This window comes from Pongo abelii, chromosome 20 (assembly GCF_028885655.2).
Source record: "Pongo abelii isolate AG06213 chromosome 20, NHGRI_mPonAbe1-v2.0_pri, whole genome shotgun sequence".
Classification (NCBI taxonomy): domain Eukaryota; kingdom Metazoa; phylum Chordata; class Mammalia; order Primates; family Hominidae; genus Pongo; species Pongo abelii.
Genome location: NC_072005.2, coordinates 46,482,671 through 46,507,293, shown reverse-complemented (window position 1 = coordinate 46,507,293; position 24,623 = coordinate 46,482,671). Strand labels below are relative to the sequence as shown.

The 24,623-nt window shown below is 52.9% G+C and overlaps 2 protein-coding genes and 1 non-coding gene across 15 annotated transcripts in view; all 3 read left to right on the top strand.

The window, feature by feature from the left end:
* COQ8B (coenzyme Q8B) overlaps positions 1-20,722 on the top strand; it is a 25,576-nt gene extending 4,854 nt beyond the window's left edge. For 7 of the 9 annotated variants that reach the window (XM_024236919.3, XM_024236915.3, XM_063720109.1 and 4 more), the window contains exons 5-15: positions 1,969-2,046; positions 6,815-6,937; positions 7,081-7,166; positions 8,402-8,542; positions 8,635-8,716; positions 9,565-9,658; positions 11,793-11,934; positions 12,060-12,167; positions 16,209-16,274; positions 19,214-19,300; positions 19,879-20,722. In XM_024236919.3, coding sequence (XP_024092687.1) covers positions 1,969-2,046; positions 6,815-6,937; positions 7,081-7,166; positions 8,402-8,542; positions 8,635-8,716; positions 9,565-9,658; positions 11,793-11,934; positions 12,060-12,167; positions 16,209-16,274; positions 19,214-19,300; positions 19,879-20,217 — 1,346 coding nt within the window. In that variant the 3' untranslated portion in view covers positions 20,218-20,722. The remainder of the gene's footprint in view (positions 1-1,968; positions 2,047-6,814; positions 6,938-7,080; positions 7,167-8,401; positions 8,543-8,634; positions 8,717-9,564; positions 9,659-11,792; positions 11,935-12,059; positions 12,168-16,208; positions 16,275-19,213; positions 19,301-19,878) is intronic. The other 2 variants (XM_054540448.2, XM_054540449.2) reach the window with 1 other exon arrangement.
* Positions 4,090-4,196, top strand: LOC112130272 (U6 spliceosomal RNA). The gene has a single exon (XR_002912543.1). It is a non-coding gene; the product is annotated as a U6 spliceosomal RNA (small nuclear RNA).
* The window catches only part of NUMBL (NUMB like endocytic adaptor protein), a 25,134-nt gene continuing 21,018 nt past the window's right edge, over positions 20,508-24,623 (top strand). For 2 of the 5 annotated variants that reach the window (XM_024236913.3, XM_024236912.3), the window contains exon 1: positions 21,578-21,834. In XM_024236913.3, coding sequence (XP_024092681.3) covers positions 21,583-21,834 — 252 coding nt within the window. In that variant the 5' untranslated portion in view covers positions 21,578-21,582. Of the gene's footprint in view, positions 20,661-21,577; positions 21,835-22,141; positions 22,730-24,623 lie in introns of those variants that run through there. The other 3 variants (XM_063720106.1, XM_054540445.2, XM_054540444.2) reach the window with 3 other exon arrangements.

Here is a 24,623-nt window from a genome sequence, read left to right as displayed (position 1 = left end):
GAGACTGCAGTGAACCGAGATCGCACCATTGTACTCCAGCCTGGGCAACAAGAGTGAAACTCTGTCTCAAAAAAAAATGTATATATATATACGTAGATAGATTCACAGTCTGCAGAGGCAGTCGAAGGCAGTGGTTAGAGCTTTGGCACCAGGCTGCCCAGGGATCAAGGGATGACTCTGCTGTGTCCTCGCTTTGTGATGTGACTCTGGGCAAATTACTTCACTTCTCTGAACCTCAATTTCCTTTTCTGTAAAATGGAAGTTTTCTGTAAAATATATTTTATGAAGGTGGAGACCTCATGTAAGGACAAAAATTAGTAAGTGCACAGAAGGCACTGGGAACAGCTCTGACATGTAGAAAGGACACAGAAAATGCCAGGTATGGTAATTGACAGAGATGGTGACAACAAAAGAAGGAGAGAGACCCGAGACGTCTTTAGGGACAAGAGGAGAGGTAGCAGAGGAAATCAGAGATGGAGAGATAACATCAAAGGGAGGAAAAGAGAGCAAGAGATCTAGATAGATAGGACAAATGGGGAGAAGGGAAGAGATGCAGAAATAACTGGCTTAGAAAAGGAGAGGTCAAGCCTGGTAGCCCACACCTGTAATCGCAGCACTTTGGGAGGCCGAGGCAGGAGGATCACATGAGTTCTGGAGTTCCAGACCAGCCTGGGCAACATAGTGAGACCCTGTCTCAATAAAAAATTAAGTGAGCGTGGTGGTATGCATGTGTGGTCTCAGCTACTCGGGAGACTGAGGCAAGAGGATCACTTGAGCCCAGGAATTTGAGGCTGCAGTGAGTTATGATGGTGCCATTGCACTCCAGCCTGGGTGACAGAGTGAGACCCTGTCTCTAAAAAGAAAAAGAGAGATAAGCATAAAGAAGAGGAGGTGTGGACAGAGAAAGAAGAGTCACCAGAAGACAGAGGGACCTGGGACAATTGTTTCGGGGCCTTCTTTTTTTTTTTTTTTCGAGACGGAGTTTCGCTCTTGTTTCCCAGGCTGGAGTGCAATGGCGTGATCTCGGCTCACCGCAACCTCCGTCTCCCAGGTTCAAGCGATTCTCCTGCCTCAGCCTCCTGAGTAGCTGGGATTACAGGCATGCACCACCATGCCCGGCTGATTTTGTATTTTTAGTAGAGACAGGGTTTCTCCTAGTTGGCCAGGCTGGTCTCGAACTCCTGACCTCAGGTGATCTGCCCACCTCGGCCTCCCAAAGTGCTGGGATTACAGGCGTGCGCCACCGCGCCCGGCCGAGGGGCCTTCTTAACCTTCACTGCACATTAGAATTATCTGAGGTGCTTTTTAACAAAGCACAAATTCCCATGTCTCAAGCCAATTTAATCAGAATTTTGGGAGCATAGTCTGGGCATTATATTTACCGGAGCTCCTCTGGTAACTGGAATGTGCAGCCAGGGCTGAGAACTGCTGGGAGGGAGACAGAGACGTGGAGAAAGGGTTAAAGAAAGAGGAAGCTGCACCTTAAAGGGAGCCCTGCGCAGGAAGAGAGCGAGAGACTGATTTGGAGACAGAGATACAAAGAATTGGGAGACAAGACCAGGTGTGGTGTCTCACGCCTGTAATCCCAGCACTTTGGGAGGCCGAGGCGGGAGGATCACCTGAGGTCAGGAGTTCAAGACCAGCCTGGCCAACACGGTGGAACTCCGTCTCTACTAAAAATACAAAAAAAATTTAGCCAGGCATGGTGGGCGCGTGCCTGTAATCCCAGCTACTCGGGAGGCCGAGGCAGGAGAATCGCTTGAACCCGGGAGGTGGAGGTTGCAGTGAACCAAGATTGTGCCACCACACTCCAGCCTGGGCAACAGAGCGAGACTCCGTCTCAAACAAAAGAAAAAATAAAAAGAGTTGGGAGACAAGCATTCTTGGAGAAAAACTGAGAAAGGAGAGTGGTTTAGGCTGGGGGCACCCCAGGCAAACGGGCACTCATGTTCTTCTCTTGCACTCCAGGACTGGCTGTGGGCTTGGGGCTAGGAGCGCTGGCCGAGATGGCTAAGAAGTCCATGCCAGGAGGTCGTCTGCAGTCAGGTGAGTGAGCCACACTGCCTGGGTTCAGATCCTGGCTTTGCTGTGTGACCTGGGGCAAGTGACTTCACCCCTCTGAGCTCCAGTTTCTTCATCCGGAAGATGGAGGTGGTGATAATTTACCCACCTCTTAGAGTCATTGTGAAGTGCTTTGAACAGGCCTAAACCACTATCAGGGTCATGATTAAGAGAAGCATATTAGATTTTTTTTTTTTTTTTTTTTTTTTTTGAGATGGAGTCTCACTCTGTCGCTCAGGCTGGAGTGCAGTGGCGCAGTCTCGGCTCACTGCAACCTCCACCTCCCAGGTTCAAGCAATTCTCCTGCCTCAGTCTCCCAAGTAGCTGGGATTATAGGCGCATGCTACCACGCTTGGTTAATTTTTGTATTTTCAGTAGAGACGGTTTCACCATGTTGGCCAGGCTGGTCTTCAACTCCTGACCTCGTGATCCACCAGCCTTGGCCTCCCAAAGTGCTGGGATTATAGCATGAGCCACTGTGCCCAGCCACATATTAGATTATCTGAGAAAACATTTCAGCCATTGGGAGTTCCTAACTTGGAGCAGGAGCGGAAAGCTGAAAATAAAAGTGCCAGCGAGGGTCTGTGTACATCAGAGATGGAATTAGATATGTAGCATTTGCCATTATAAAAAATAAAATAAAAAGTTGAGGGTAGGTGGAGGTTCCCTCAACAAGTCAATGTCTTGAAACAAGTGGGGGTGCATATTCCAGATTAAAAACAGATGAAAGAGACATTATTTGACAAATGGAGCGTTTGAACCATGATTGCATATCAGTTTGGAAAAAACAGCCATGAAAGACTTTTTGGAGACAAATGGAAAATCTGAATATGGACTGGATGGCAGATGTTAAGGAATTGGTGTTAATTTTCTTACATGTGATTATGGTACTGTGATCGTGTAGGGGAATATTCTTATTCTTAGCAAAGCTTAAGTGCAACTACATGCAAGTGGGTCAACAAAAAATAATAATAGTAAGTGTGTGGGTACACGCACAGATAAAGCAGATGAAGCAGAATGGCACCATGTTGAATTGAGGTGGAGGGTGTGCGGGTGTGCAGGTGTTCACGATATTATGCATGCGACTTTTCTGTTTGGAGTTTTTTCTTTCTTTTTTTTTGGAGACAGAGTCTTGCTGTGTCACCCAGGCTGGAATGCAGTGGTGCAATCACGGCTCACTGCAGCCTTGACTTCCCCAGGCTCAGGTGATCCTCCCACCTCAGCCTCCTGAGTAGCTGGGATTATAGACACGTGCCACCACGCCTGGCTAATTTTTTGTATTTTTTGTAGAGAGAGGGTTTTGCCGTGTTGCCCAGGCCGGTCTGGAACTCCTAGCCTCAAGTGATCCTCCCTGCTTGGCCTCCCAAAGTTCCGGGATTACAGGCATGAGTCACCACACCCAGCCTGGATATTTTTTTCAAAATAAAAAGTTGAGGGTAGGTGGAGGATTAGGGTTTGGGTAGGACCAGCCTGAGTCTACACCCCACTCTGCCACTTCCATGCTGTGTGACCCAGGGCTAGGTGCTGCACCTCTTTGAGTCTCTTGCTTTCTCACCTTGAAAATAAAAGGATTGATAATTCTTACTTCCTGGTGTGATTGTGGGCATTCAGCCAGAGAATCCACAGAGACACTTAGGATTCTGCCTGGAACAGGGCTAGATGCTGCACCTCTCTGAGTCTCTTGCTTTCTCACCTTGAAAATTAAAGGATTGATAATTCTTACTTCCTGGTGTGATTGTGGGCATTCAGCCAGAGAATCCACAAAGACACTTAGGATTCTGCCTGGAACAGCTCAATAATGAGCTCAATAAAATTTTGTTTTATTTTAAATTTTATTTTAAGAGATAGAGTCTTGCTGTCACCCAGGCTGGAGTGCAATGGTGCAATCATGGCTCACTGCAGCTTTGAACTTCTGGGCTCAAGAGATCCTCTTACCCTGGCCTCCTAAAGTGCTGGGATTACGGCTGTGAGCCACCACAACTGGCCTTCAAAATTAATAAAGGCTTAAGAATTGCTTTGTTGTGCTGTACTTGCTTCGGCATCACATATAAATAAAAATTGGAATGAGACAGAGAAGATTAGCACAGCCTCTGTGCAAAGATGACACACAAATTCATAAAGTATTCATATTAAAAAAAGAAAAAGAAATGCTTTGCCAAAGCTGAAATGTAATTTGCATATAAACCGAGGTACACATACCTGTAAGTGTATGGCTTAGTGCATTTTCACAAAGTACATTTGTCTGTACCCAGAGTAAGAAACCCTAGAACAGCTGCTCTCAAACTTCTTGGTCTCAGGATCCCTGCACACCCTTAAAACTGATGAATGGATGAATAAAATATGATAGGCATACGACGGGATATTATCCAGCCATAAAAAGGAATGAAGGGCTGACACATGCTGCAATGTAGATGAATCTTGAAACACTAAGTGAGGCCGGTTGTGGTGGCTCATGCCTGTAATCCCAGCACTTTGGCAGGCCGAGGCAGGTGGATCACCTGAGGTGAGGAGTTCAAGACCAGCCTGGCCAATATGGCGAAATCCTGATTCTACTAAAAATACAAAAAATTAGCTGGATGTGGTGGCAGGTGCCTGGAACCCCAGCTACTTGGCGGGGCTAAGGCAGGAGAATTGCTTGAACCTGGGAGGCGGAGGTTGCAATGAACCAAGATCATGCCATTGTACTCCAGCCTTGGAGACAGAGCGAGACACTGTTTCAAAAAAAAAAAAAAAAAAAAAAAAAAACGCTAAGTGAAAGCAACCACACACAGAAAAACCACATATTGAATGATTCCATTAATATGAAATGTACAAAATAGGAAAATCTGTAGGGACATAAAGTAGATTAGTGGTTATCAAGGCCTGGGGAGATTGGGGAAAATGAGGAGTGACTGCTAATGGGTATGCGGTTTCTTTTTTTTTTTTTTCTTTTTTTGAGACAAGGTCTCACTCTATCACCCAGGCTGGAGTGCAGTGGCGGGATCACGGCTCACTGTAATCTCTACCTCCTGGGTCCAAGTGATCCTTCTGCCTCAGCCTCCTGAGCAGCTGGGACTATAGGCGTGCACCACCATGCCCGGCTAATTTTTGTATTTTTTGTAGAAACAGGGTTTCACCACATTGCCCAGGCTGGTCTCAAACTCATGAACTCAAGTGATCTTCCCGCCCCGACGTCCCAAAGTGCTGGGATTACAGGCATGAGCCACCACGCCCGGCCAGTTTTCTTTTTTGAGTGGTATAACTGTCCTAAAATTGATTCTGGTAATGCTTGCACAACTCTGTGAATATACTAATAATATAATTTAAATGGTGAATTATAACAGTATGTGAATTATTTCTCAATAAAACTGTTAAAATTAGAATGAGCCCCCAAAGAGCTTATTTATGTGGATTATAGTTATCAATGTCTACCATATTAGAAATTAAAACTGAGAAATTTTTAGGCCAGGTGCGGTGGCTTACGCCTGTAATCCCAACACTTTGGGAAGCTGGGGCGGGAGGATCCCTTGAGATCAGGAATTTGACACCAGTCTGAGTGACATAGCGAGGCCCCATTTTTACAGAAAGTAAAAATATTAGCCAAGCATGGTGGTGCACACCTGTAGTCCCAGCTACTCAGGAGGTTAAGGCAGGAGGATCACTTGAGCCCAGGAGGTTGCAGTGAGCCGTGATTGCATCGCTGCACTCCAGCCTGGGTGATAGAGTGAGACACTGTCTCAGAAACACAACAAAAATACAGAGATATTTTTAAAACACAAGAGTACACACGTACACATTCCATCAGCTGTCAGCCTGATGATGTCTTCACATGTCCTGGAGCCTCTGGAGAACTCCAGTGAATGTTCTTAGAGGCATGAGAGCAGAAAAGGGAAAATAACATCTTAATGTTATGATGAAAATAGTTTGATCTCTCAGACCCCTCTGAATGGTCTCAGGGACCCTCAGGGATCCCCGGCCCACATTTCGAGAATCGTTGCCCTTCTCATGTCCCCACCTAGTCACTCCCCTCACCAAGGGTGACCTCTGTCTTGGCTCCTGGACCCTGGATTTGTTTGGCCTTGTTTTGCACTTTATATCAGCATAACTGGGTGATGATTTCATGCACCCGGCTGCTTTCACTCAGCGTTACATTTTTGAGACCCACCTGGGCTGTTGTGTGTAGTGGTAGCTCATCTATTCAATACTGTAGTAGTTACTTTTTAACTCTCCTGCAATTTGTTTTAACTTGTGTTTATTTCTCTTTCTTTCTTTTTTTTTTTTTTTTTTTTTCGAGACAGGGTATTGCTTGGTTGCCCAGGCTGGAGTGCAATGGTGCGATCACAGCTCATTGCAGCCTCAACCTCCTGGGCTCAAGCAATCCTCTTGCCTCAGCCTCCCGAGTAGCTGGGACTACAGGCACATGCCACCATACACCCAGCTAATTAGAGGCAGGGTCTTTCTTTGTTATCCAGGCTGGTCTGGAACTCCTTGACTCAAGCCATCCTCCTGCGTTGGCCTCCCAAAGTGTTGGGATTACAGGCGCGAGCCAACAAGCCTGGCCTCCGTATTTCGTTTTAGCCGTTCCTGTTGGTGTGCAGATGATATATATTTTTTTAATAGAGAAAGGATGTCACTATTGCCCAGACTGGTCTCAAACTCCTGCGTTCATCCCACCTGGGTCTCCCAAAGCGCTGGGATTACAGGCGTGGGCCGCCGGGCCTGGCCGCAGTGATGATATTTGTGGTTGTAATTCTAATGGTTGTTCTCTCCCCAGAGGGTGGTTCTGGGCCGGACTCCAGCCCCTTCCTGTCAGAGGCCAATGCCGAGCGGATTGTGCAGACCTTATGTACAGTTCGAGGGGCCGCCCTCAAGGTTGGCCAGATGCTCAGCATCCAGGGTACAGCATGACCCTCGACTCCTGACCCCTGACCTCCCTTCCACCCCAGCCCTACCCACCAACAGGCCCCAACTTCAGATACTCACACGGGGTCCCTCCTCACCTCTTCGCTTACTTCCCCCCTCGTTCCACTGTCTCCCAAGACAACAGCTTCATCAGCCCTCAGCTGCAGCGCATCTTTGAGCGGGTCCGCCAGAGCGCCGACTTCATGCCCCGCTGGCAGATGCTGGTGAGTGCCCAGTGGGGGAGGGCGGTGAGGGAGGCAGGCTCCATCTCCTCTGACCTGCCTGACCCTCCTGGCTTCACTGCCCCACTCCCTGCCTCTGAGCCTCACTTTCCCCATCTGTAAAATGGGGATCACCAGAGTACACACCTCCTAGCATTGCTGTGGTGATTAAAAGAGAGAACAGCAGCCTGACCTCTCTGTGCTTCAGTTCCCTTCCCTGGGAAATGGCGATAGTGACAGCCACACCCACATCATAGGGTCACATAAATCAGTTTACACTGAGCACTGAGAACGGCCCCTGATTCACCTGAGTAACATGCAGGTGTTAGCTGTGATTATTACTGTTTTTTTAATTAAAGGAGAGCGTGTCTGTAATAGGTTGGCACGGCGCCTGGCACCGAGTAAGTGCCCAGGACATGAGCTGTTCTAATAACTGGGTAAGGCATGGAATCCAGGATTCCGCCACCCACCTGCCCTCCCATCCCTGTTCTGCCTATTCGCCATGTGGCCCCAGGCAGGTACTGCCTCTCTCTGGGCCACTCTGAATAGGACCTGGCCCACAGGAAGCCCATTGTGAATTTTAGCTCTTCTTGATCACATTAACTGTGAGTTAATAATACCATATAAGAGCATAATAAAGGATGGTTGGCCACATGTAATGGCTCATGCCTGTAATCCCAGCACTTTGGGAGGCTGAGGCAGGAGGATCGTTTGAGCTCAGGACTTCCAGACCACCCTGGGCAACATAGTGAGACCTGGTCTCTACTAAATATAATAACAGTAACAATTAACTGGGCACAGTGGCATGTATCTGTAGTCCCAGCTATTCAGGAGGCAGGAGGATGGCTTGAGCTTGGGAGGTTGATGCTGCAGTGAGCCGTGAGGGTGCCACTACACTCCAGCCTGGGCTACAGAACGAGACCCTGTCTCAAAAAAAAAAAAAAAGGATTGTTATGAGTCTTAACTATAAATAATAGCAATCCCCACAACAGCCCAGGGAGTCCAGGTTCAGGGGACACAGGCTAGGCTGAGCCTCACAGTCTGCCAGTGCCTGGCTAGTCACTTGCGCAAGGGAGTTCTCTCTCAGCCTCAGTTTCCTCATCTGCAAAGGGGGCGGCAGCCAAGAGCTTAGCCCAGGGCCCTGCATGTGGTGAGTGCTGGGGTTATCAACACATAAAGCACTCAGCCTGGGGAATGAACTCTGCTGCGATGATGACGGCTGTGACTACTCCCCGCAGAGAGTTCTTGAAGAGGAGCTCGGCAGGGACTGGCAGGCCAAGGTGGCCTCCTTGGAGGAGGTGCCCTTTGCCGCTGCCTCAATTGGGCAGGTGCACCAGGGCCTGCTGAGGGACGGGACGGAGGTGGCCGTGAAGATCCAGGTGAGAGGGGAGGCCGGGCAGGGTAGGGGCGGGCACCCTGCTAGCCCAGAGAAGTGACTCCCACCTTCTCTCCCTCCCTTCTCCCTTTACAGTACCCCGGCGTAGCCCAGAGCATTCAGAGCGATGTTCAGAACCTGCTGGCGGTACTCAAGATGAGCGCGACCCTGCCCGCGGGTGAGGCACCCACCCACTCCTCTGCTGACCTCCCAAAGGGGCTATGCCCAGAGAGAGAAAGCAGGAGGGGGAGCCCAGAGGAGAGCACGGGCAAGGTGTGCTGGCGTTGTGAGCGGGAGTGTCAGAGACAGAAAGGACACCAAGGCGGGGAGAGCCCAGGGAGCATGAGCAGGTGTGGGAAAAGCCTTATGGATTTTAACAGAGCCTTAGAGAGACGGGAGCCCAGGGCCAAGATCCAGCAGCAGACTCTCAGAGGGTGTGCATGCAGGGAGCGGGATTGTAGGTGCGGCAGAGCAGAAAAGGACAGTCCTGGGGATGGCACGTGAGGAGGCGCCTAGAGAAAGGAGGGCGGGTTGTGTTTGTGTAAGAGACGGAGAGGGAGAGGGAAAGCCAGGCCCAGAAGTGAGATTCAGAGGCAGTGAGCAACGTGAGAGTCAGTATGAAAAGGAGACAGAATAGGGGTGAGCGTGACTCTGAAAGAGCTGCCAGGGACTGGGGTGCAGGCACGCGCAAGAGACAGAGCCCAGGAAAGGCTTTGGAAGACCCTTGGGAACCCTGCAGTGCTGTGAAGGATGAGGGAAATGTGTAGACAGATGATACGATGCAGGTCAGAGGCCTGGAGCAGGAGCTGCAAGGGGCAGCAGGGGAGACAGGAGAGGGACAGATGCAGGTCAGAGGCATGGAGCAGGAGCTGCGTGGGAGACAGGAGAGGGACAGATGTGGGTTACAGGCCTGGAGTAGGAGCTGCGAGGGACAGCGCGGGAGACAGGAGAGGGAGGGTTGGCAGGAGAAGGCATCCACCGGTGGGCGCCCGGGGCCCTTCCCTGGCTGACACACCTCCCCCGCAGGCCTGTTTGCCGAGCAGAGCCTGCAGGCCTTGCAGCAGGAGCTGGCTTGGGAGTGTGACTACCGTCGTGAGGCGGCTTGTGCCCAGAATTTCAGGTGAGCTGAGTGCCCTGAGCTTCCCTCCTTCCCTCCCTCCCAGGCTGGGTGGGAAGTAGCTGCCCCCTCAGCTTCTGGCAGCTGGAGCTGTGGGGTAGGGCAAACTCTCTCTTTCTTTCAATCATTGTTCATCCATCCGTCCACTCATCCATCACTTTGCTTACCCCCTTTGTCCTCTGTGAGCTTGGGCAGGTCACTTCCCAAGCAGCAGTCTTCTCCTGTGTCAGATGGGCCGCATATCCACTGTGGTCCGACACAGGCACTTAATTATGCAATGACACACTCTTACCTCCGCTGGACTGATGGAGAGCAAGGAGCCCACAGCACTGGGAGGTGGAGAGCGTGGGCTCCACAGCATCCCTTCTGCACCACGGGTTGTGGGAGAAGGTGGTAGAAGCATTTTGAGAACAGGTTGGCATCATCACATAAGCCCTCATATTCACCAACTCTGCAAGCCAACGATTGCCCTCCCTGCTGAACACTCTAGGGACCCTTTTGCCAGTATCCACCATCAGACTGTTCTAGAATGCTTGTCTGCAACAGCCCCAAACTGGAAACAACCCATATCCATCAAGTTTATCCAGCTGGGTGGACAAATAAGCAATGGTATATTCATCTGTGGAATATTACATAGCAGCGAAAATGCATGAACTATGGCTACGTGGAACAATGTGGTTATATCTTGGAAGCATCCTGATGTGTAGCAATTAATGGCACCTCAGTGGGGTCCTCCAGTGTGGCTCACACATTTATTGACAGCCTAAAACGTGCCAGGCTCTGTAGACAGAAAGTGAAAGATCAGTAGAAGGCAGTGGTTAGAGGCACACACCCTAGACTCAGATGCAGGATGAAATCCTGGGTCAGCCCTTAACAGGTTGTGTGGCCTGCATCCATACAATCTGTACAGTGGCCTCCAGAGAGCATCCCCTCACTGTGGAGTAAGGATGAAAGGGGAGTGTGCCGATTAAATGCCCTACATGGCTCCGGTTCATGAGGAGCAGTTCAAACATCAGAGATTTTTATCAACAAGGACAAAAATACAAACCCCAAAGGAGGAACTCGAGGCAGAGAGTGCAAAGTAGGGTGATGGGCCAGAGACCCCCCCTCCCCCACAGGATTCCCGGGTACCCTTAGGATAAAACCCCACACCACCCTCCTGTTCCCCCTCACTCTCCTCCAGCCATCCCACGGGTCCTCAACCAGAGACCTTGCTTATATTCTCTGCCTCCCAAATCTTACATAGACATACTTCTTTTATTTTTTTGAGATAGGGTCTCGCTCTGTTTTCCAGGCTGGAATACAGTGGTGAGATCCACTCCAGCCTGGACCTCCCAGGCTCAAGTGATTTTCCCACCTCAGCCTCCTGAGTAGCTGGGACCATAGGCGCAGGCCACCACACCCAGCTAATTTTTGTAGTTTTTCGTAAAGATGTGGTTTCACCATGTTGCCCAGGCTGGTCTTGAACTCCTGGGCTCAAGCGTTTCTCCCACCTCGGTGTCTCAAACTGCTGGGATTACAGGTGTAAGCCACTGCACCCGGCCAACACACTTACCTCAATCTATAATCCGTCTGTTTGTGAGAGTGTGGTCTCAGGGTTGGGGGCCAGGTCCAGGGACTGGTTCATTCACTGCTCTGTCTCCAGCATCATTTAGCACAGGGACAGACACAGAGGATTCTTTCCCGTTATTTACCTGTGTTCAGAGTAGTGATTGCAAGGACTGACCCATGGGTATCACTATAGACTTCACAGAGTTTGATACCAGTGACTACTTTTGGGATGAATGAATTAATAAATTAATGAAAAAAGTAATGCAAAGGCTGAAATACACCTGAACTCATCCTTCTGGGGCAACCAGAAGTCAGAAGGGTTTTGGGTAGGGAAGTGGTGACTGGGTTTCCAGCAGCACCCAGTTTAGAGGCAGGTGCAGAGTAGGCACCTTGGAGATACTTGTTAAATCTCAGTCCAGCCAGGTGTTGGTCATCACCCAGGGCAGACAGCAGCAAGAGATGGGCAGGAGGGAGGGCATGGCGCAGACTGTTCATGGAGGACTTCTGAGAGCACAAGGAGGAGGCCTCAAGCTGGGTCACAAGCCTGAAGCACGAAGTCCCCTTCCTCCCTTCCCTCCTGCCCCAGGCAGCTGCTGGCAAATGACCCCTTCTTCCGGGTCCCAGCCGTGGTTAAGGAGCTGTGCACGACACGGGTGCTGGGCATGGAGCTGGCCGGAGGGGTCCCCCTGGACCAGTGCCAGGGCCTGAGCCAGGACCTGCGGAACCAGGTATGCCATCTGGTGGCACAGTGGGAAGGGCATGGCCCCAGGGTGGGTGGTCCCTCTCCAGGCCAGCGGTGGCACCACAAGGGAGATCATACTGAGATGCCTGCTACTTCTTCTCCCCACCCCAGATTTGCTTCCAGCTCCTGACCCTGTGTCTGCGGGAGCTGTTTGAGTTCCGATTCATGCAGACTGACCCCAACTGGGCCAACTTCCTGTATGACGCCTCCAGCCACCAGGTTGGTTCCTAGTGATGTGTGTCTGGGTACATTTGCTGTTGTAACAAATATTCCTTGATATTTCGGTAGCTCAACACAATAGCAGTTGATTACCCCCACAATAGGCAGGGGTGTCCCTTTTCCAAGTGGTGATTCAGGGACCTGGCTCCTTCCCTTTTGTGGTTTTGCCATCCCTGGGGCCTTGCAACACTCTGCTTCCCAAGGAAAGGGTAAGAGAGGTTGAGGGTAGCCCCCTGCCTAACTGCTTTGGCCAGAAGTAGAAAAAGTAATGCCCAGGCTAAATACACTAAGCTCATCCTGGGGCAATGGACATACCACTTCCGTTGCCATTCCATCAGTGAGAGCTAGTCACACAGCCTGCCTAGGTGCAAGGCATGCTGGAAAATGGAGTCCCTGGCTAGGCAGTGGTTCCTGGTGGCAATGTGACAGCACAGAGGGGAAGTACAGCTTTTGGAAGGCAGTTAGCCATCACTACCACACTCGTCATCCATACAGAACACACCATCACCTGCCCCTGCCTCTTGACAGCAATAAAAAGACATCCCTGACCCTTGCCTTCTTAGAGTGCCCAGTCCAGTGGGGGGGACCTGGCACCACACAGCGATGACCTAGAGTGGTTCGTACCAACCACAATGAGGAGCACAGGGCAGATGGGTCAGGACCGGGATGGGGGAGGCACAGGTAGAGGGGTGGGGGCTGGAGTTGGGGGAGGCACAGGAAGTCATGGGATCCCAGGGAAAGTGCCTGACTCACTGTGGGGTGAGCAGGGATTAAGGGAGGCTTCTTAAAGCAAGTGCCATTAAAGCTGGGACCACTGAGAGGCTGAGGTGGGAGGAATGCTTGAGCCCAGGAGGTCGAGGCTGCAGTGAACCAAAATCGTGCCAGTGCACTCCAACCTGGGTGACACGGCGAGACTCTGTCTCACACACACACACACACACACACACTCACACACACACAAAAAAGCCGAGACCAGAGGCTGAGCGTGGTGGCTCATGCCTGTAATTCCAGCACTTTGGGATGCTGAGGCAGGAGGATCCCTTGAGGCCAGGAATTTAAAACCAGCCTGGGCTCTATTTTAAAAAAAAAAAGGCTGAGACGGGACAGGAGAAAAGGAGACAACCACCCAGAGAGCAGAGTGTTCCCAGCAGAGGGCAGGGGGCGTACAAAGACCTGTAGTGAAGGTTTGGACCTGCAGACTTGAGTGCTGGTGGATACATCATTACCTTTATCAGGGGTTGCCAACTGGTTTTCCAAAGTGGTCTATCCCCATTTTGTCCCCAGAGGGGTCTTTCTAAAGCACAAATCTCATCAAGATATCCCTCCTACAGCTTCACAGCCCCCTCAGAATCAAGTCTGAACCCTTTGCTGAGCATCCTGTGGCCCCACGGAGTCTCCAGCCCCAGTCCCTTGCCCCTTCTTTCTCCACAATGTGCGTACACCCTGTGTCCCCTCCTAGGCTCATACCCCAGGGATATGTTTACCCAACTCCAAGTGATAGGAGTCCTGACATCAATTTATTGGTTTCCAACAGCACTTTTTTTTTTTTTTTTTTTTTTTTTGAGACAGAGTTTTGCTCTTGTTGCCCAGGCTGGAGTGCAATGGCACAATCTCAGCTCACTGAAGCCTCTGCCTCTGGGGTTCGAGAAATTCTCCCACGTCAACCTCCCGAGTAGCTGGGATTACAGGTGCCCGCCACCACGCCTGGCTAATTTTTTGTATTTTTAGTATAGATGAGGTTTCACCATTTTGGCCAGGCTAGTCTTGAACTCCTGACCTCATGATCCACCAGCACTTTTTTTTTTTTATGGAATAGATGATGTCAGTATGTCACAGATGGGAGGGATCTGTATTATTTTGGGATACTTTTTTTTTTTTTGAGATGAAGTCTCGCTCTTGTCACCCAGGCTAGAGTGCAATGGTGTGATCTCGGCTCACTGCAACCTCCGCCTCCCAGGTTCAAGCAATTCTCCTGCCTCAGCCTCCCAAGTAGCTGGGATTACAGGTGCCTGCCAGCACGCCCAGCTAATTTTTGTATTTTTAGTAGAGATGGGGTTTCACCACGCTGGCCAGGCTGGTCTCGAACTCCTGACCTCAGGTGATCCGCCTGCCTTGGCCTCCCGAAGTACTGGGATTACAGGCATGAGCCATTGCGCCCGGCCTTGGGACACTTTTGCTTGACGTTTATGTATGCATTTGCATGAATGCCCAGTATAAACTCCCTCCCTCCCTCTCTTTCTCTCTCTCTCTCTCTCTATATATATATATATAATTTTATTTATTTACTTATTTTGAGATAGAGTTTTGCTCTTGTTGCGAATGGAGGCTGGAGTGCAGTGGCACAATCTCGACTCACTGCAACCTCCACCTCCTGGGTTCAAGCGATTCTCCTGCCTCAGCCTCCCAACTAGCTGGGACTACAGGCGTGTGCCACCATACCCAGCTAATTTTGTATTTTTAGTAGAGGTGGGGTTTCACCATGTTGGCCAGGCTGATCTTGAACTCCTGACCTCAGGTGATCCGCCTGCCTCAGCCTCCCAAAATGCTGGGATTACAGGAGTGAGCCATCACGCCCAGCCACCAGTAGAAACAATTTCTTACTGTGGGTTGTGGTCAGTTCAAACTCTGCTGCCCTAGAAACATTCTTACAGGTGTTCATTGAGCACAAAAATTAGAAACAGGCCAGGTGAGATGACTCACTAATGTAATCTCCGCACTTTGGGAGGCTGAGGCAGGAGGATCACTGGAGCCCAGTAGTTCGAAACCAGTCTGGGCAACATAGTGAAACCCTATCTCTCCAAAAATTTCAAGCTTAGCCAGGTGTGGTGGGGTGCACCTGTGGTCCCAGCTACCCAGGAGGCTGAGGCGGGAGGATCACTTGAGCGTGGGAGTTTGAGGCTATAGTGAGCCATGGTCGTGCCACTGCACTCCAGCCTGGGCAACAGATCAAGACCCTGTCTCAAAAAAAAAAAAAGTCAGAAACAGAGTTTATAACTAATAAACATATTTAAAAAGAAGGAAAAAAAATCAGAAACAACCACAGTATTCCTCAGCCAGATAAATGCACTGTGATAGATTCACACAACGAAGTCCTTACACAGCAGTGTGAAATGAGTGACTGAGCTGGAGCGACACATGGCAACAGGGATAAATCGCAAAACCATGCTGGGCAAAAAGCACAAGTTGCAGGAGAACGATGGTAAATACAACTTCTGTGAAGTTTGAAAATATGCACACCATTACTCTAGATTGTTTACAGCTGTACACATACATAGAAAATATAGAAATGCATAAATGAGAATTTCAGGAAATAATTTAATAATGATCGTTGGAAAGAGGTGACCCTGGGGACCTGGGGGAGGTGTGATCAGGGCGGGATACACAGGAGGCTCCACGTAGATGGGGAGTTTTTTTTTTTTTTTTTTGAGATAGAGTCTCACTCTGTTGCCCAGGCTGGAGTACAATGGCACAATCTCAGCTCACCGCAACCTCCACCTCCCAGGTTCAAGCCATTCTCCTTCCTCAGCCTCCCGAGTAGCTGGGATTACAGGCACGCACCACCGCACCTGGCTAATTTTTGTATTTTTAGTAGAGACGGGATTTCACCATGATGGCCAAGCTGGTCTCAAACTCCTGACCTCATGATCCACCCACCTTGGCCTCCCAAAGTGCTAGGGTTATAGGTGTGAGCCGCCACGCGCGGCCAGATGGGGAGTATTTTATATTTTAGGCTGGGTGGCGGGATTTGCGAGTGTTCGTTTTACTTTTCTGTATCTTTTATTATTCTCTGGATTTTTTTTTCTGGGTCCAAAATTTGTTATTGCATAAACAGTTAGAACTAAAAAAAAAAAGCCTTCAGCTACCTTCTGGGGGTGGGTTGGAAATGTGGAGATGAGGCCGGGAGCCCAGCAAGGCAGCCAGGCAGGGACTCTGGCAGGAGCGGGCAGGGTCGTGGGGAGGGAGACAGATTCCGGCTGCCCCAATAGACAGTGGGGGTGTGAATGGGATCCCAGCATTCCTTTCACCATTCCTTGCTTCCAGGTGACCCTGCTGGACTTTGGTGCAAGCCGGGAGTTTGGGACAGAGTTCACAGACCATTACATCGAGGTGAGTCTCCCCCAGACCCTAGGGCCTCTGAAAGGCTGAGGCTCAAGCCATATACTGAGGCAGAGGAGTAAGAAGGAGAAATGCAGTTTCTGGAATTAAGAAATAATAAATAATAGTAATACTCGTAGCAACTAGCACACACCAAGCACTTAATATGTCAGGCTCTATCTTTAGTGCTTACGTATAGTAACCGATTTAAACCACACAGCAACACAATGCGAAAAGGACTGGTTTTAGGCTCGTTTTAGGCCAGATGAAGTAACTGGGTACCTGGAGAGGTTAAGTCACCTGCCCAAGATCACAGCAAACTTGGGATTCAAATTCAGGTAGTCCAGGTCCAGAGCCCAGGCTTCCAACCACTGCCCAGCTCCCTCCTAAGAGAAAGGCCCACAGTGACCATCTTGTCACCTCTCCAGACCCCATGCTGTCCAGGGCCCTGGTGTCCAGGCCAGGTGTGTGTCCCTGGGGGCAACTCTGTCTACAGGAGGTGCTTCCTCACGTACTTGGCTCGTCTGTCCCCCCCACTGGGGTCAGTTTGTCTTAGAGGCTGCAGAGAACACCATTTCATTCAATTGTTGAGATTGGACATTTGCCCTGGGTCCTCTAATCATGTAGCCATCAATCTAAACGTTTTCTTTTCCTTTTTTTTCTTTCCTTTTTTATTTTAATTGAGACAGAGTCTTGCTCTGTCGCCCAGGCTGGAGTGCAGTGGTGGGATCTTGGCTCACCGCAACCTCCACCTCCTGGGTTCAAGCGATTCTCCTGCCTCAGCTTCTCGAGTAGCTGGGATTACAGGCATGTGCCACCACACCCAGCTAATTTTTGTATTTTTAGTAGAAATGGGGTTTCACCATGTTGCCCAGGCTGGTCTCGAACTCCTGACCTCAGGTGATCCTCCTGCCTTGGCCTCCCAAAGTGCTGGGAATACAGGCATGAGCCCTCCTGCCCAGCCAATCTAAACGTTTTCTGACCCCTCCTCTGTGCCCAGCTCTATTCTAGGCAAAGCTGGAGACACAGCAGTGACCTGGGCCCAGCCTACGCCCCTCCTCACAGAACTCATAGTCAGTGAGGCAACAGTGAGGACCCAGCATGGACAGGGCTGGGATTGGGGAAGCACAGGGGACTGTGAGCCCAGTCTGAGCCTGAGCCAGCCTGGGGAGCCAAGGAGGGCTTCTCGGAGGAGAGAGTGTCAGCGTTGAGACGTGAGGGATGAGAGGGGCCAACTGGGAAAAGGCTCAGAGGGTATTTCAGATAGACAACATGTGCCCAGGCCAGGCGGTGGTAAGGGACATTCCCATTAGAGCAGCATTTCTCAGACTTGGATGTGCATGTGAAGCCTGGCGATCCTGTGCAGGTGCAGATTCTGGTCTGGAGGTGGGCGGAAGATGCTGTATTCTGACATGCACCCATGTGAGGCCAGGGCTACCCGTATGGGGACCACACTTGTAGTAGTAAGGCCCTAGAGGACCCAAAGGAAGCTCCCATTCTGACTGGGAGGGCAGGTCGGTGGGCAGCACAGTGACGAGGCTGCAGCAAATCACTGTGGATTTTAGAGGCTGTGCTCTGCAGCTCGTACTGTATCCAGGTGCCCTGCGGAGCTGTGGAAAAGATTTGAGCAGGGAAGGGATGCAGTCAGAATTTGAAAACTCCCTCTGAATAAGAAGTGGTCTCTAAGCCTGGGGGTGGGAGCCCAGGGCAGCTGTGGAGAGGGGCAGAGGGGTGGCTGGGAGATGCCCAGCTGGCAGTCCATGGGAGCAGACAGGCTAGAAGTTGAGGACAGAGGTGTCTAGGGATCTGGCCTGGGGACTGGTGGGGCCACCTCTGAGACAGGAACAGGAAGAGGAGGTGATAACCCCTTACACACAGGCCCCTTGGGGCCCTCTCTGCCGGCCACTGAGGCACAAAGCTGAGGCCCTTCTGCTCCCCACTGACACCCTCCCCTCCCACCCAGGCCTGCAGCCTTTGCCACTTTATAAAAGCCCTGGCTTCTGAGGACCATAGGCCTGACAGATGGCCAGACAGGCTCGGGCAGGGGGAGCAGAGAGGGAATGGAATTAATCCCGAATCCCCCTCCTCACAAAAAAGGGCAACTACCCAGTAGTGAGTGGTGTGGCCCATGTTCCACTCCCTACTCTGGGTCTGCTTCCCCGTGTGTGAAATAGGGACCCCCGTGCCCACCTCTTAATAGTATTTATGGTGCTTCCTTCCTGAGACACAGCGCCAGGCACGCCACAGGCATCACCTTCTTTATCCTCCCAACAGCCCCATGAGGAAGGCACTTTTGGCATCCCCACTTCACAGATGAGAAAGTGGAGGCCCAACAGGCCGGCAAGTGGCAGAGCTGGGACAGAACCCTAGCCAGCTGGCCCCAGCTGGGCATCTCTTCATGCCCACAACTCCTGCCCTGTGTGTGTGAGCTCATGGCTGGAGAGCTGCTCTGCTCCACACGCTCATTTGCTAAAGCAAGGTTCACCCAGGGCCTCCTGAGCACCAGACCCTGTGCCCCGTGCGACAAAACCCAGCTGGGCTCCTTGCTCTCATGGGGCTCAAAGTCCAGTGCGGGAGACAGAGAGGTGGCCCCTGGCAACTTTGGATGCAGTTCTGGGTCACGCTTGCACCCGTCCAATTGAGTGTTTGGACTCACCAGCAGCCCTGACACTTGTTCCTTGCACTGTTTCACTGTGGCAGTTCCCGGGCAGGCCCCACATTGCCGTCTAGGTAGGCAGGATCCCTAACCACCTCCACTCCCAGGCTCTGGAACAGTCTTTAAGGGAGTCACAGACAGGCAAAGTTGGGAGCAGGAAGCTTCCGGGTGAGGGAGGGCCCAGGCAGATGAGAATGGATGTGGGTACATGGGAGGCCCAGGCTTCCAGCTCCTCTTCTCCAGAGCCCCCTTGAGCCCCGGCCTTTGTCCCTCTAACTCCCACCTGTCTCCCCAGGTGGTGAAGGCTGCAGCTGATGGAGACAGAGACCTTGTCCTGCAGAAGTCCAGGGACCTCAAATTCCTCACAGGCTTCGAAACCAAGGTGGGGAGACACTGGGGGAGAAAGGGGCTGGTGTCTGTTGGTGAGGTGCAGTGGGGGGCTGCTTATCTCCACTGAGGAACTCGAGTAGGTGATGGGGCATGTCTATACCCGGGGACTGGGGGACTCCAGGAGGGGCTTGTCTCCACTAGGGAGAATGGAGGCTGTGTGTCTATACCTGGGGAGTGGGGGACTCTAGGAGGGATGCTTATCCATGCTGGGGGCTTTGGGGAGGAGTGGGGGGGAGGCAGCTGCCTGACTCCTCAGGAACCCTGGGAACATGGGCACCGTGGATCTGTTCAGGAGGGGCGGGGGCCGCTTCTCTGTTGTAGAGAGAGTAGAGGGCTACTTGTCTGTTGGAGGCTCTTCGGGGAAGTGAGGGGTGCTTACTCGGGGAATAGGCAGCTGCTTGTCTAGTCTAGGCTCTGGAAGGAGTGGAAGCTGCTCACTCTTGGGGGAGTCGGGGCTTGTGTTGATGGTGGAGACTGGAGGGAGTGGAGGCTACACGTTGCTTCTGGGTTATGCAGAGGGCTCTATGTCCACACTGGCTGCCTTTGCTCTCCCCCCACCCCCACTCCCAGGCATTCTCCGACGCCCACGTGGAGGCAGTGATGATCCTGGGGGAGCCTTTCGCCACCCAGGGCCCTTATGACTTTGGGTCGGGGGAAACTGCCCGCCGCATACAGGACCTCATCCCGGTGCTGCTGCGGCACCGGCTGCGCCCCCCACCCGAGGAGACCTATGCCCTGCACCGCAAGCTGGCAGGGGCTTTCCTGGCCTGTGCCCGCCTCCGAGCCCACATCGCCTGCAGGGACCTCTTCCAGGACACCTACCACCGCTATTGGGCCAGTCGCCAGCCAGACGCAGCCACTGCCGGCAGCCTGCCCACCAAAGGGGACTCCTGGGCGGATCACTCATGACAGCCTCCATGGGGGATTCAGTCCCCAGAGCAGGCCATACCCTGCTGTAGTGCCTCTTATGGCTTCCCGGTCTGCCCTGGGTCAGAGGAGCCCCATTGGGCTTCCCAGTCTTTGCCTGGCTCTCCTTGGCCCAGGAGCTCAGGATCCCTGGGGCTGGGGAACTCCCAACTTCGTGCCCTAGATCCTGCACCTCCCCACTCGAAAGCGGGCATCCGGGAACTCTAAGCCAGGGAAGCGGTTAACTTATCTTTGCCAACATTTGAGGGAGCCTTGGGCCCCTGCATGCCGTTATGCAGATCGGACTCATCAGGGGGAGCCCTCACCTCTGCCTCAAGTCTCCCGTGGAAGGCGAGATGGTCCTGGAGGCAGTCCTCACCTCTGCCTCCCTCGCTCCTCCACCAGCTGCCTTCTCCCGGGTTCCAGCCTCTCAGTGTGTTGGAGAGGTAGGGGTGCGGGGTAGGGGGGAGCTGAATCTTCAATCGGAATAAAAGCAGCCCTCCCCTTCCCCCAGCTCTTTTCTCTGCGCTAGGGTTGGGGGGAGAGGGGGAGGAGCTCGCCAGCGGCCTCCAGGTGCAGATGGCCAGCCCCCCTACACCCCCTTGTCTGAAAGCCTCAGCCCTGCCTGTGCCATCTGTTGCCGGGAACCTCCTTCTCGCCTTCCCCACCCCCCCACGTGCTGACCACCTGCTCTAAGGGCTGTGGCAGCTGAGGCCTCCCCCACACACAGTGCCTCTTGGCTGCGGGCTCCCTCCCCTCGCTCCTGGCAACCTCGCCTTTACTAATGGGCTCTAATGTCCCTGCCAGCTGCTTTGCCAAACCCACAGGATTGGCGTAGGGGGCGGCGGGGGCGCCGTAGCGGCCAGAACCGCGCCCTGGTCCCAGCCCGGCGCCCCCGTTCCCAAAGCCGAACCGATCGCGCATCAGGACGCCTTGGTCTGTTCACACCCCCTCCCCTTCCTTGCAAAAAGTGCCTCGTCACCGCTTCTGCCCGCCCCCGCCGGGCTGGGGAACCATGGGGTTAGCGGGAAGATTTGGGGGTGTGGGGCGGCAAGGCGCCTCTAGAAGCAACTCTTTCGGACTCGGAGCTGGAGGGAATCTGAGGTCAGGGGTCACGGAGGGAAAGGGAGCCCAGGCCAGGACGGACCGGGGGAAGGACTCGGCGATGTTTATAGGCATGCTCAGCTCGGGACTGGCCAATGGGCGTGGCGGGGCGGTGGCCGCGCCGGAGAAGGCGGGGTGGTGTCTGCGTGTGGGCGGGGTGGTGTCTGCGTGTGGGCGGGGTCTTCAGGCCAAGGGGCGGGACGGGGCCGGCGAGGCACCAGGGCGGGGCGGGGCCTTTCTGCATATACGGCAGGCGGCGGGCCAATGGGCGGGGCCGGGGCGGGGAGCCGAGGCCTAGGGACGCTCCCCCGCCCACGGAACGGAATCCTCCCGGGAGCCGAGGAGGCTCGCGCGCGTGCATCCCGCACCATCCCCCCGGCCCCCGGCTCTGGCCGGCGTCAGACCGAGCTGCCGCCGCCACCACCGCAGCAGCAGCAGTCGGGGAGCCAGGCCCAGCCAGGGCCGCGGGAGGCGGGGGCGCCCGGGCCCTGGATGTCCCGCAGCGCGGCGGCCAGCGTGAGAAGGGCGGGAGAGGGGGCCTCGGGTCGGGGGCGGCGCCGCTGCTGATGTGGCGGAGGGTGGGAGGCGGCCGCGGCGCCCGGATGGAGAGAGGGTGCCAAGGCTGGAGAGGGTGGTCCTGGGTGGGGGTCCAGGAACAGGCCCAACAAGCCAAAGCTCAGGAGACCGGGGTCTTGGGCACAGACCCCTGGGCCATCTCTTGCCAAGGCCCTGGAAATAGGGATCCTGGACACAGACCCCCCACAAAACCAAGGACAGGGGTACAGAGATTCTAGGTACAACTCCTAGAACTAGATGGGGATGGAGATGGGGTCGGGGACACAGCCCCCGTATCAAACCAAGGCCTCCAGGAGGCTATTCCAGACACAATCCCTACCTCTCCCTGCCTAAGGGGGTCTCAGCACAACTCCCTAGGTACGGTCTCGAGGATGGGGTCACTGGGTACAGCGTTCCCACCACGCCAAGGCCTGGGGGGACTCCAAGCACAGCCTGCCCCCAGGTCTCAGAGGCACCCTGGGCACAGCATCCCCCCAATCCTTGGGCGGTGTCCCAGGCACAGCCCCTTCTCAAAACAAGGTCCCTGTGCCTGGGACTCCACCCCACCCCAGCCTGAATAAAATAAGGACAATTTCAGGCAACCCCCAATCCCTCCACCCCCTGGCTTGGTCATGGGTCCCAGGGCACAGGATCCCTAGGCCACCCCCTTTGTCCCCAGGGCTGCCCAGCTGTCCAAGGGTGGCCCCACCCGCAGACAATGCACCGCTTCCCCCTCCCGGACCTGGCCCCCAGGCTCCAGGATACCGGCTGGGCTGGGGGGCGGCTCCCCAGGGACCGGGTGCAGCCCTGTCTGTCTGCAGCGTCTGCGGTGACGGTGACGGCGGCTTTGTGTGTGGTACCTGGGGGGAAGGGGGGAAGCAAGCAATGGGGAGGTGGCTAGGAGTGTGCCCTGTGTTTGTGTGACTGTGGCTGTGTATGTGTGTGTGTGTGCACGCGTACGCTGCAGCTGGTGACTGAGGAATCCTGTGTCGTGTGTGTGTGCTTGTGGTCGTGTCTATGATTGTGTCTGTGACCCTAGTATTTGTGTGACTGTGTATGTGTGTGTGACAGCAGCCCACTGTGCAGAATCCTGTACTTTTTAGTCTATCTGTGTTTGGAGGTGTGCATGGTTGTGACTGTGGTTGTCTGTGATTTTGTCTTTTGTGACCCTGTGTTTGTATGCCTCGGTAACTATAACTGGGTATGTGACAGTATGTGTTGAGTCTGGGGGTGGGCATGCGTGTGACTGACAGGACGTGGGTGGAGTTGTGACTGTGTGTGTGAGTGGAGTTGTCTATGGCTCCATGTGCATGTGTGACCCTCCCAATGACTGACAATGTTTATAGTTGTGTCTCTACCTGATTTTATATATGTGAGTGACACACACCTGTCTGTGCAACCCTGCCTGTGTGACTGCCATTGTATCTGAAGTCACATTGTGTCTGTGTGACTGGGGTTGTGTGACAGTATTGTGTATGACAGTAGTTGCGTATGCAGAACCATGTCTGAGTGTGTGACTGGGGTTGTATTAATATAAATGACTGTATCTAGCTATGTGTGTGATAATGAGTGATTGTGTGTATTTCTAGCCTTGTGTGTGTGATTTGGGTTCCGTATTTGACTTGGTGTCTGAAACCCTGGCTATTTAGAGGGATTATTTGTGTGTGACTAAAGCTGTGGATGTGTCTTCGTGCTGGTGCCAGGAAATTATGTTTGTAGGGGTGTGTGTATGATTGTGGCTTCCATATTATTGTGTGTGACCTGCATGTCTGTGACCCTGGGTGACTATAGATGTCTGTGTCTATGTCATCTTCTGTGAGAGTGTGGGGTCTGTAGCTGTGTGCCTGTTTTTGTCTCTGTATACATGCTGGACTACCTGTGTTTGAATGTGTGATTTGGGGATGAGATTGGCCCCTGACTGTGCACATGGCTCCGTCAGGACCTGTGTCTTCTGTGTAAACCCAGCTATAAATGCCACATCCTGGTCACTGCATTTCTGTGCGTACACTGGACTGTGTACTTGTGACATGGGAAACTAAAACCGTGTGCTTATATCTCTATGTGTGAGATATGTGTATAGGTGGGGCTTGTGACTTTGTGCACCTGTCCACACGGGGCTGTGATTCTATATGGCCACATACTTGTCTGTGTGACTTGTGTGCCTGCATGAAGAAAGGCTATATGTTTCGCTGTGCTGGAGTGACATGGTACAGCTGTGTGTGGGACACTGGGTGACGGGATTACGACCATGATAGGTGGCTGGGTCATGTGGACATTGATGCCGTGGCCATGCCTACAGGACCACCATGGCTGTGTCTTGAGGGTGGCCATCCTTGGGGACAGTTGTTTGTGGGTGGTTGCATGCTGTGGCCATCAGTACCTCCGTGTGTGTTTGTGTATAGAGGACTGTCCCTATGAGTGTGGCTGTCACAGTAGACTGTGTGACTGATGCTGTGACCAGATTTGAGCACCTATGACTGGGTATGTGTGACCACGTGACAGTGTGTGGCCAAAAACAGTGTGTTGGTGTGACTGGTCTGGTTGAGGCTGCATGTCCACGTGCAGCTGTTCTGCATGTGGTCTCCGTGGGACCAAATGTGTGTCTGTCCGTGTGCATCTGTGACCAGATGTCAGTGTGCAGCAGTGGAGATATGTGTAACAAGTGTGTATAGCTGCGATTGTGTCGTGTGGGACTGGGTCACCAAATGGGTGAACTCTGGGTGTGATTCTATCTGGGTGGGCCTGTGACG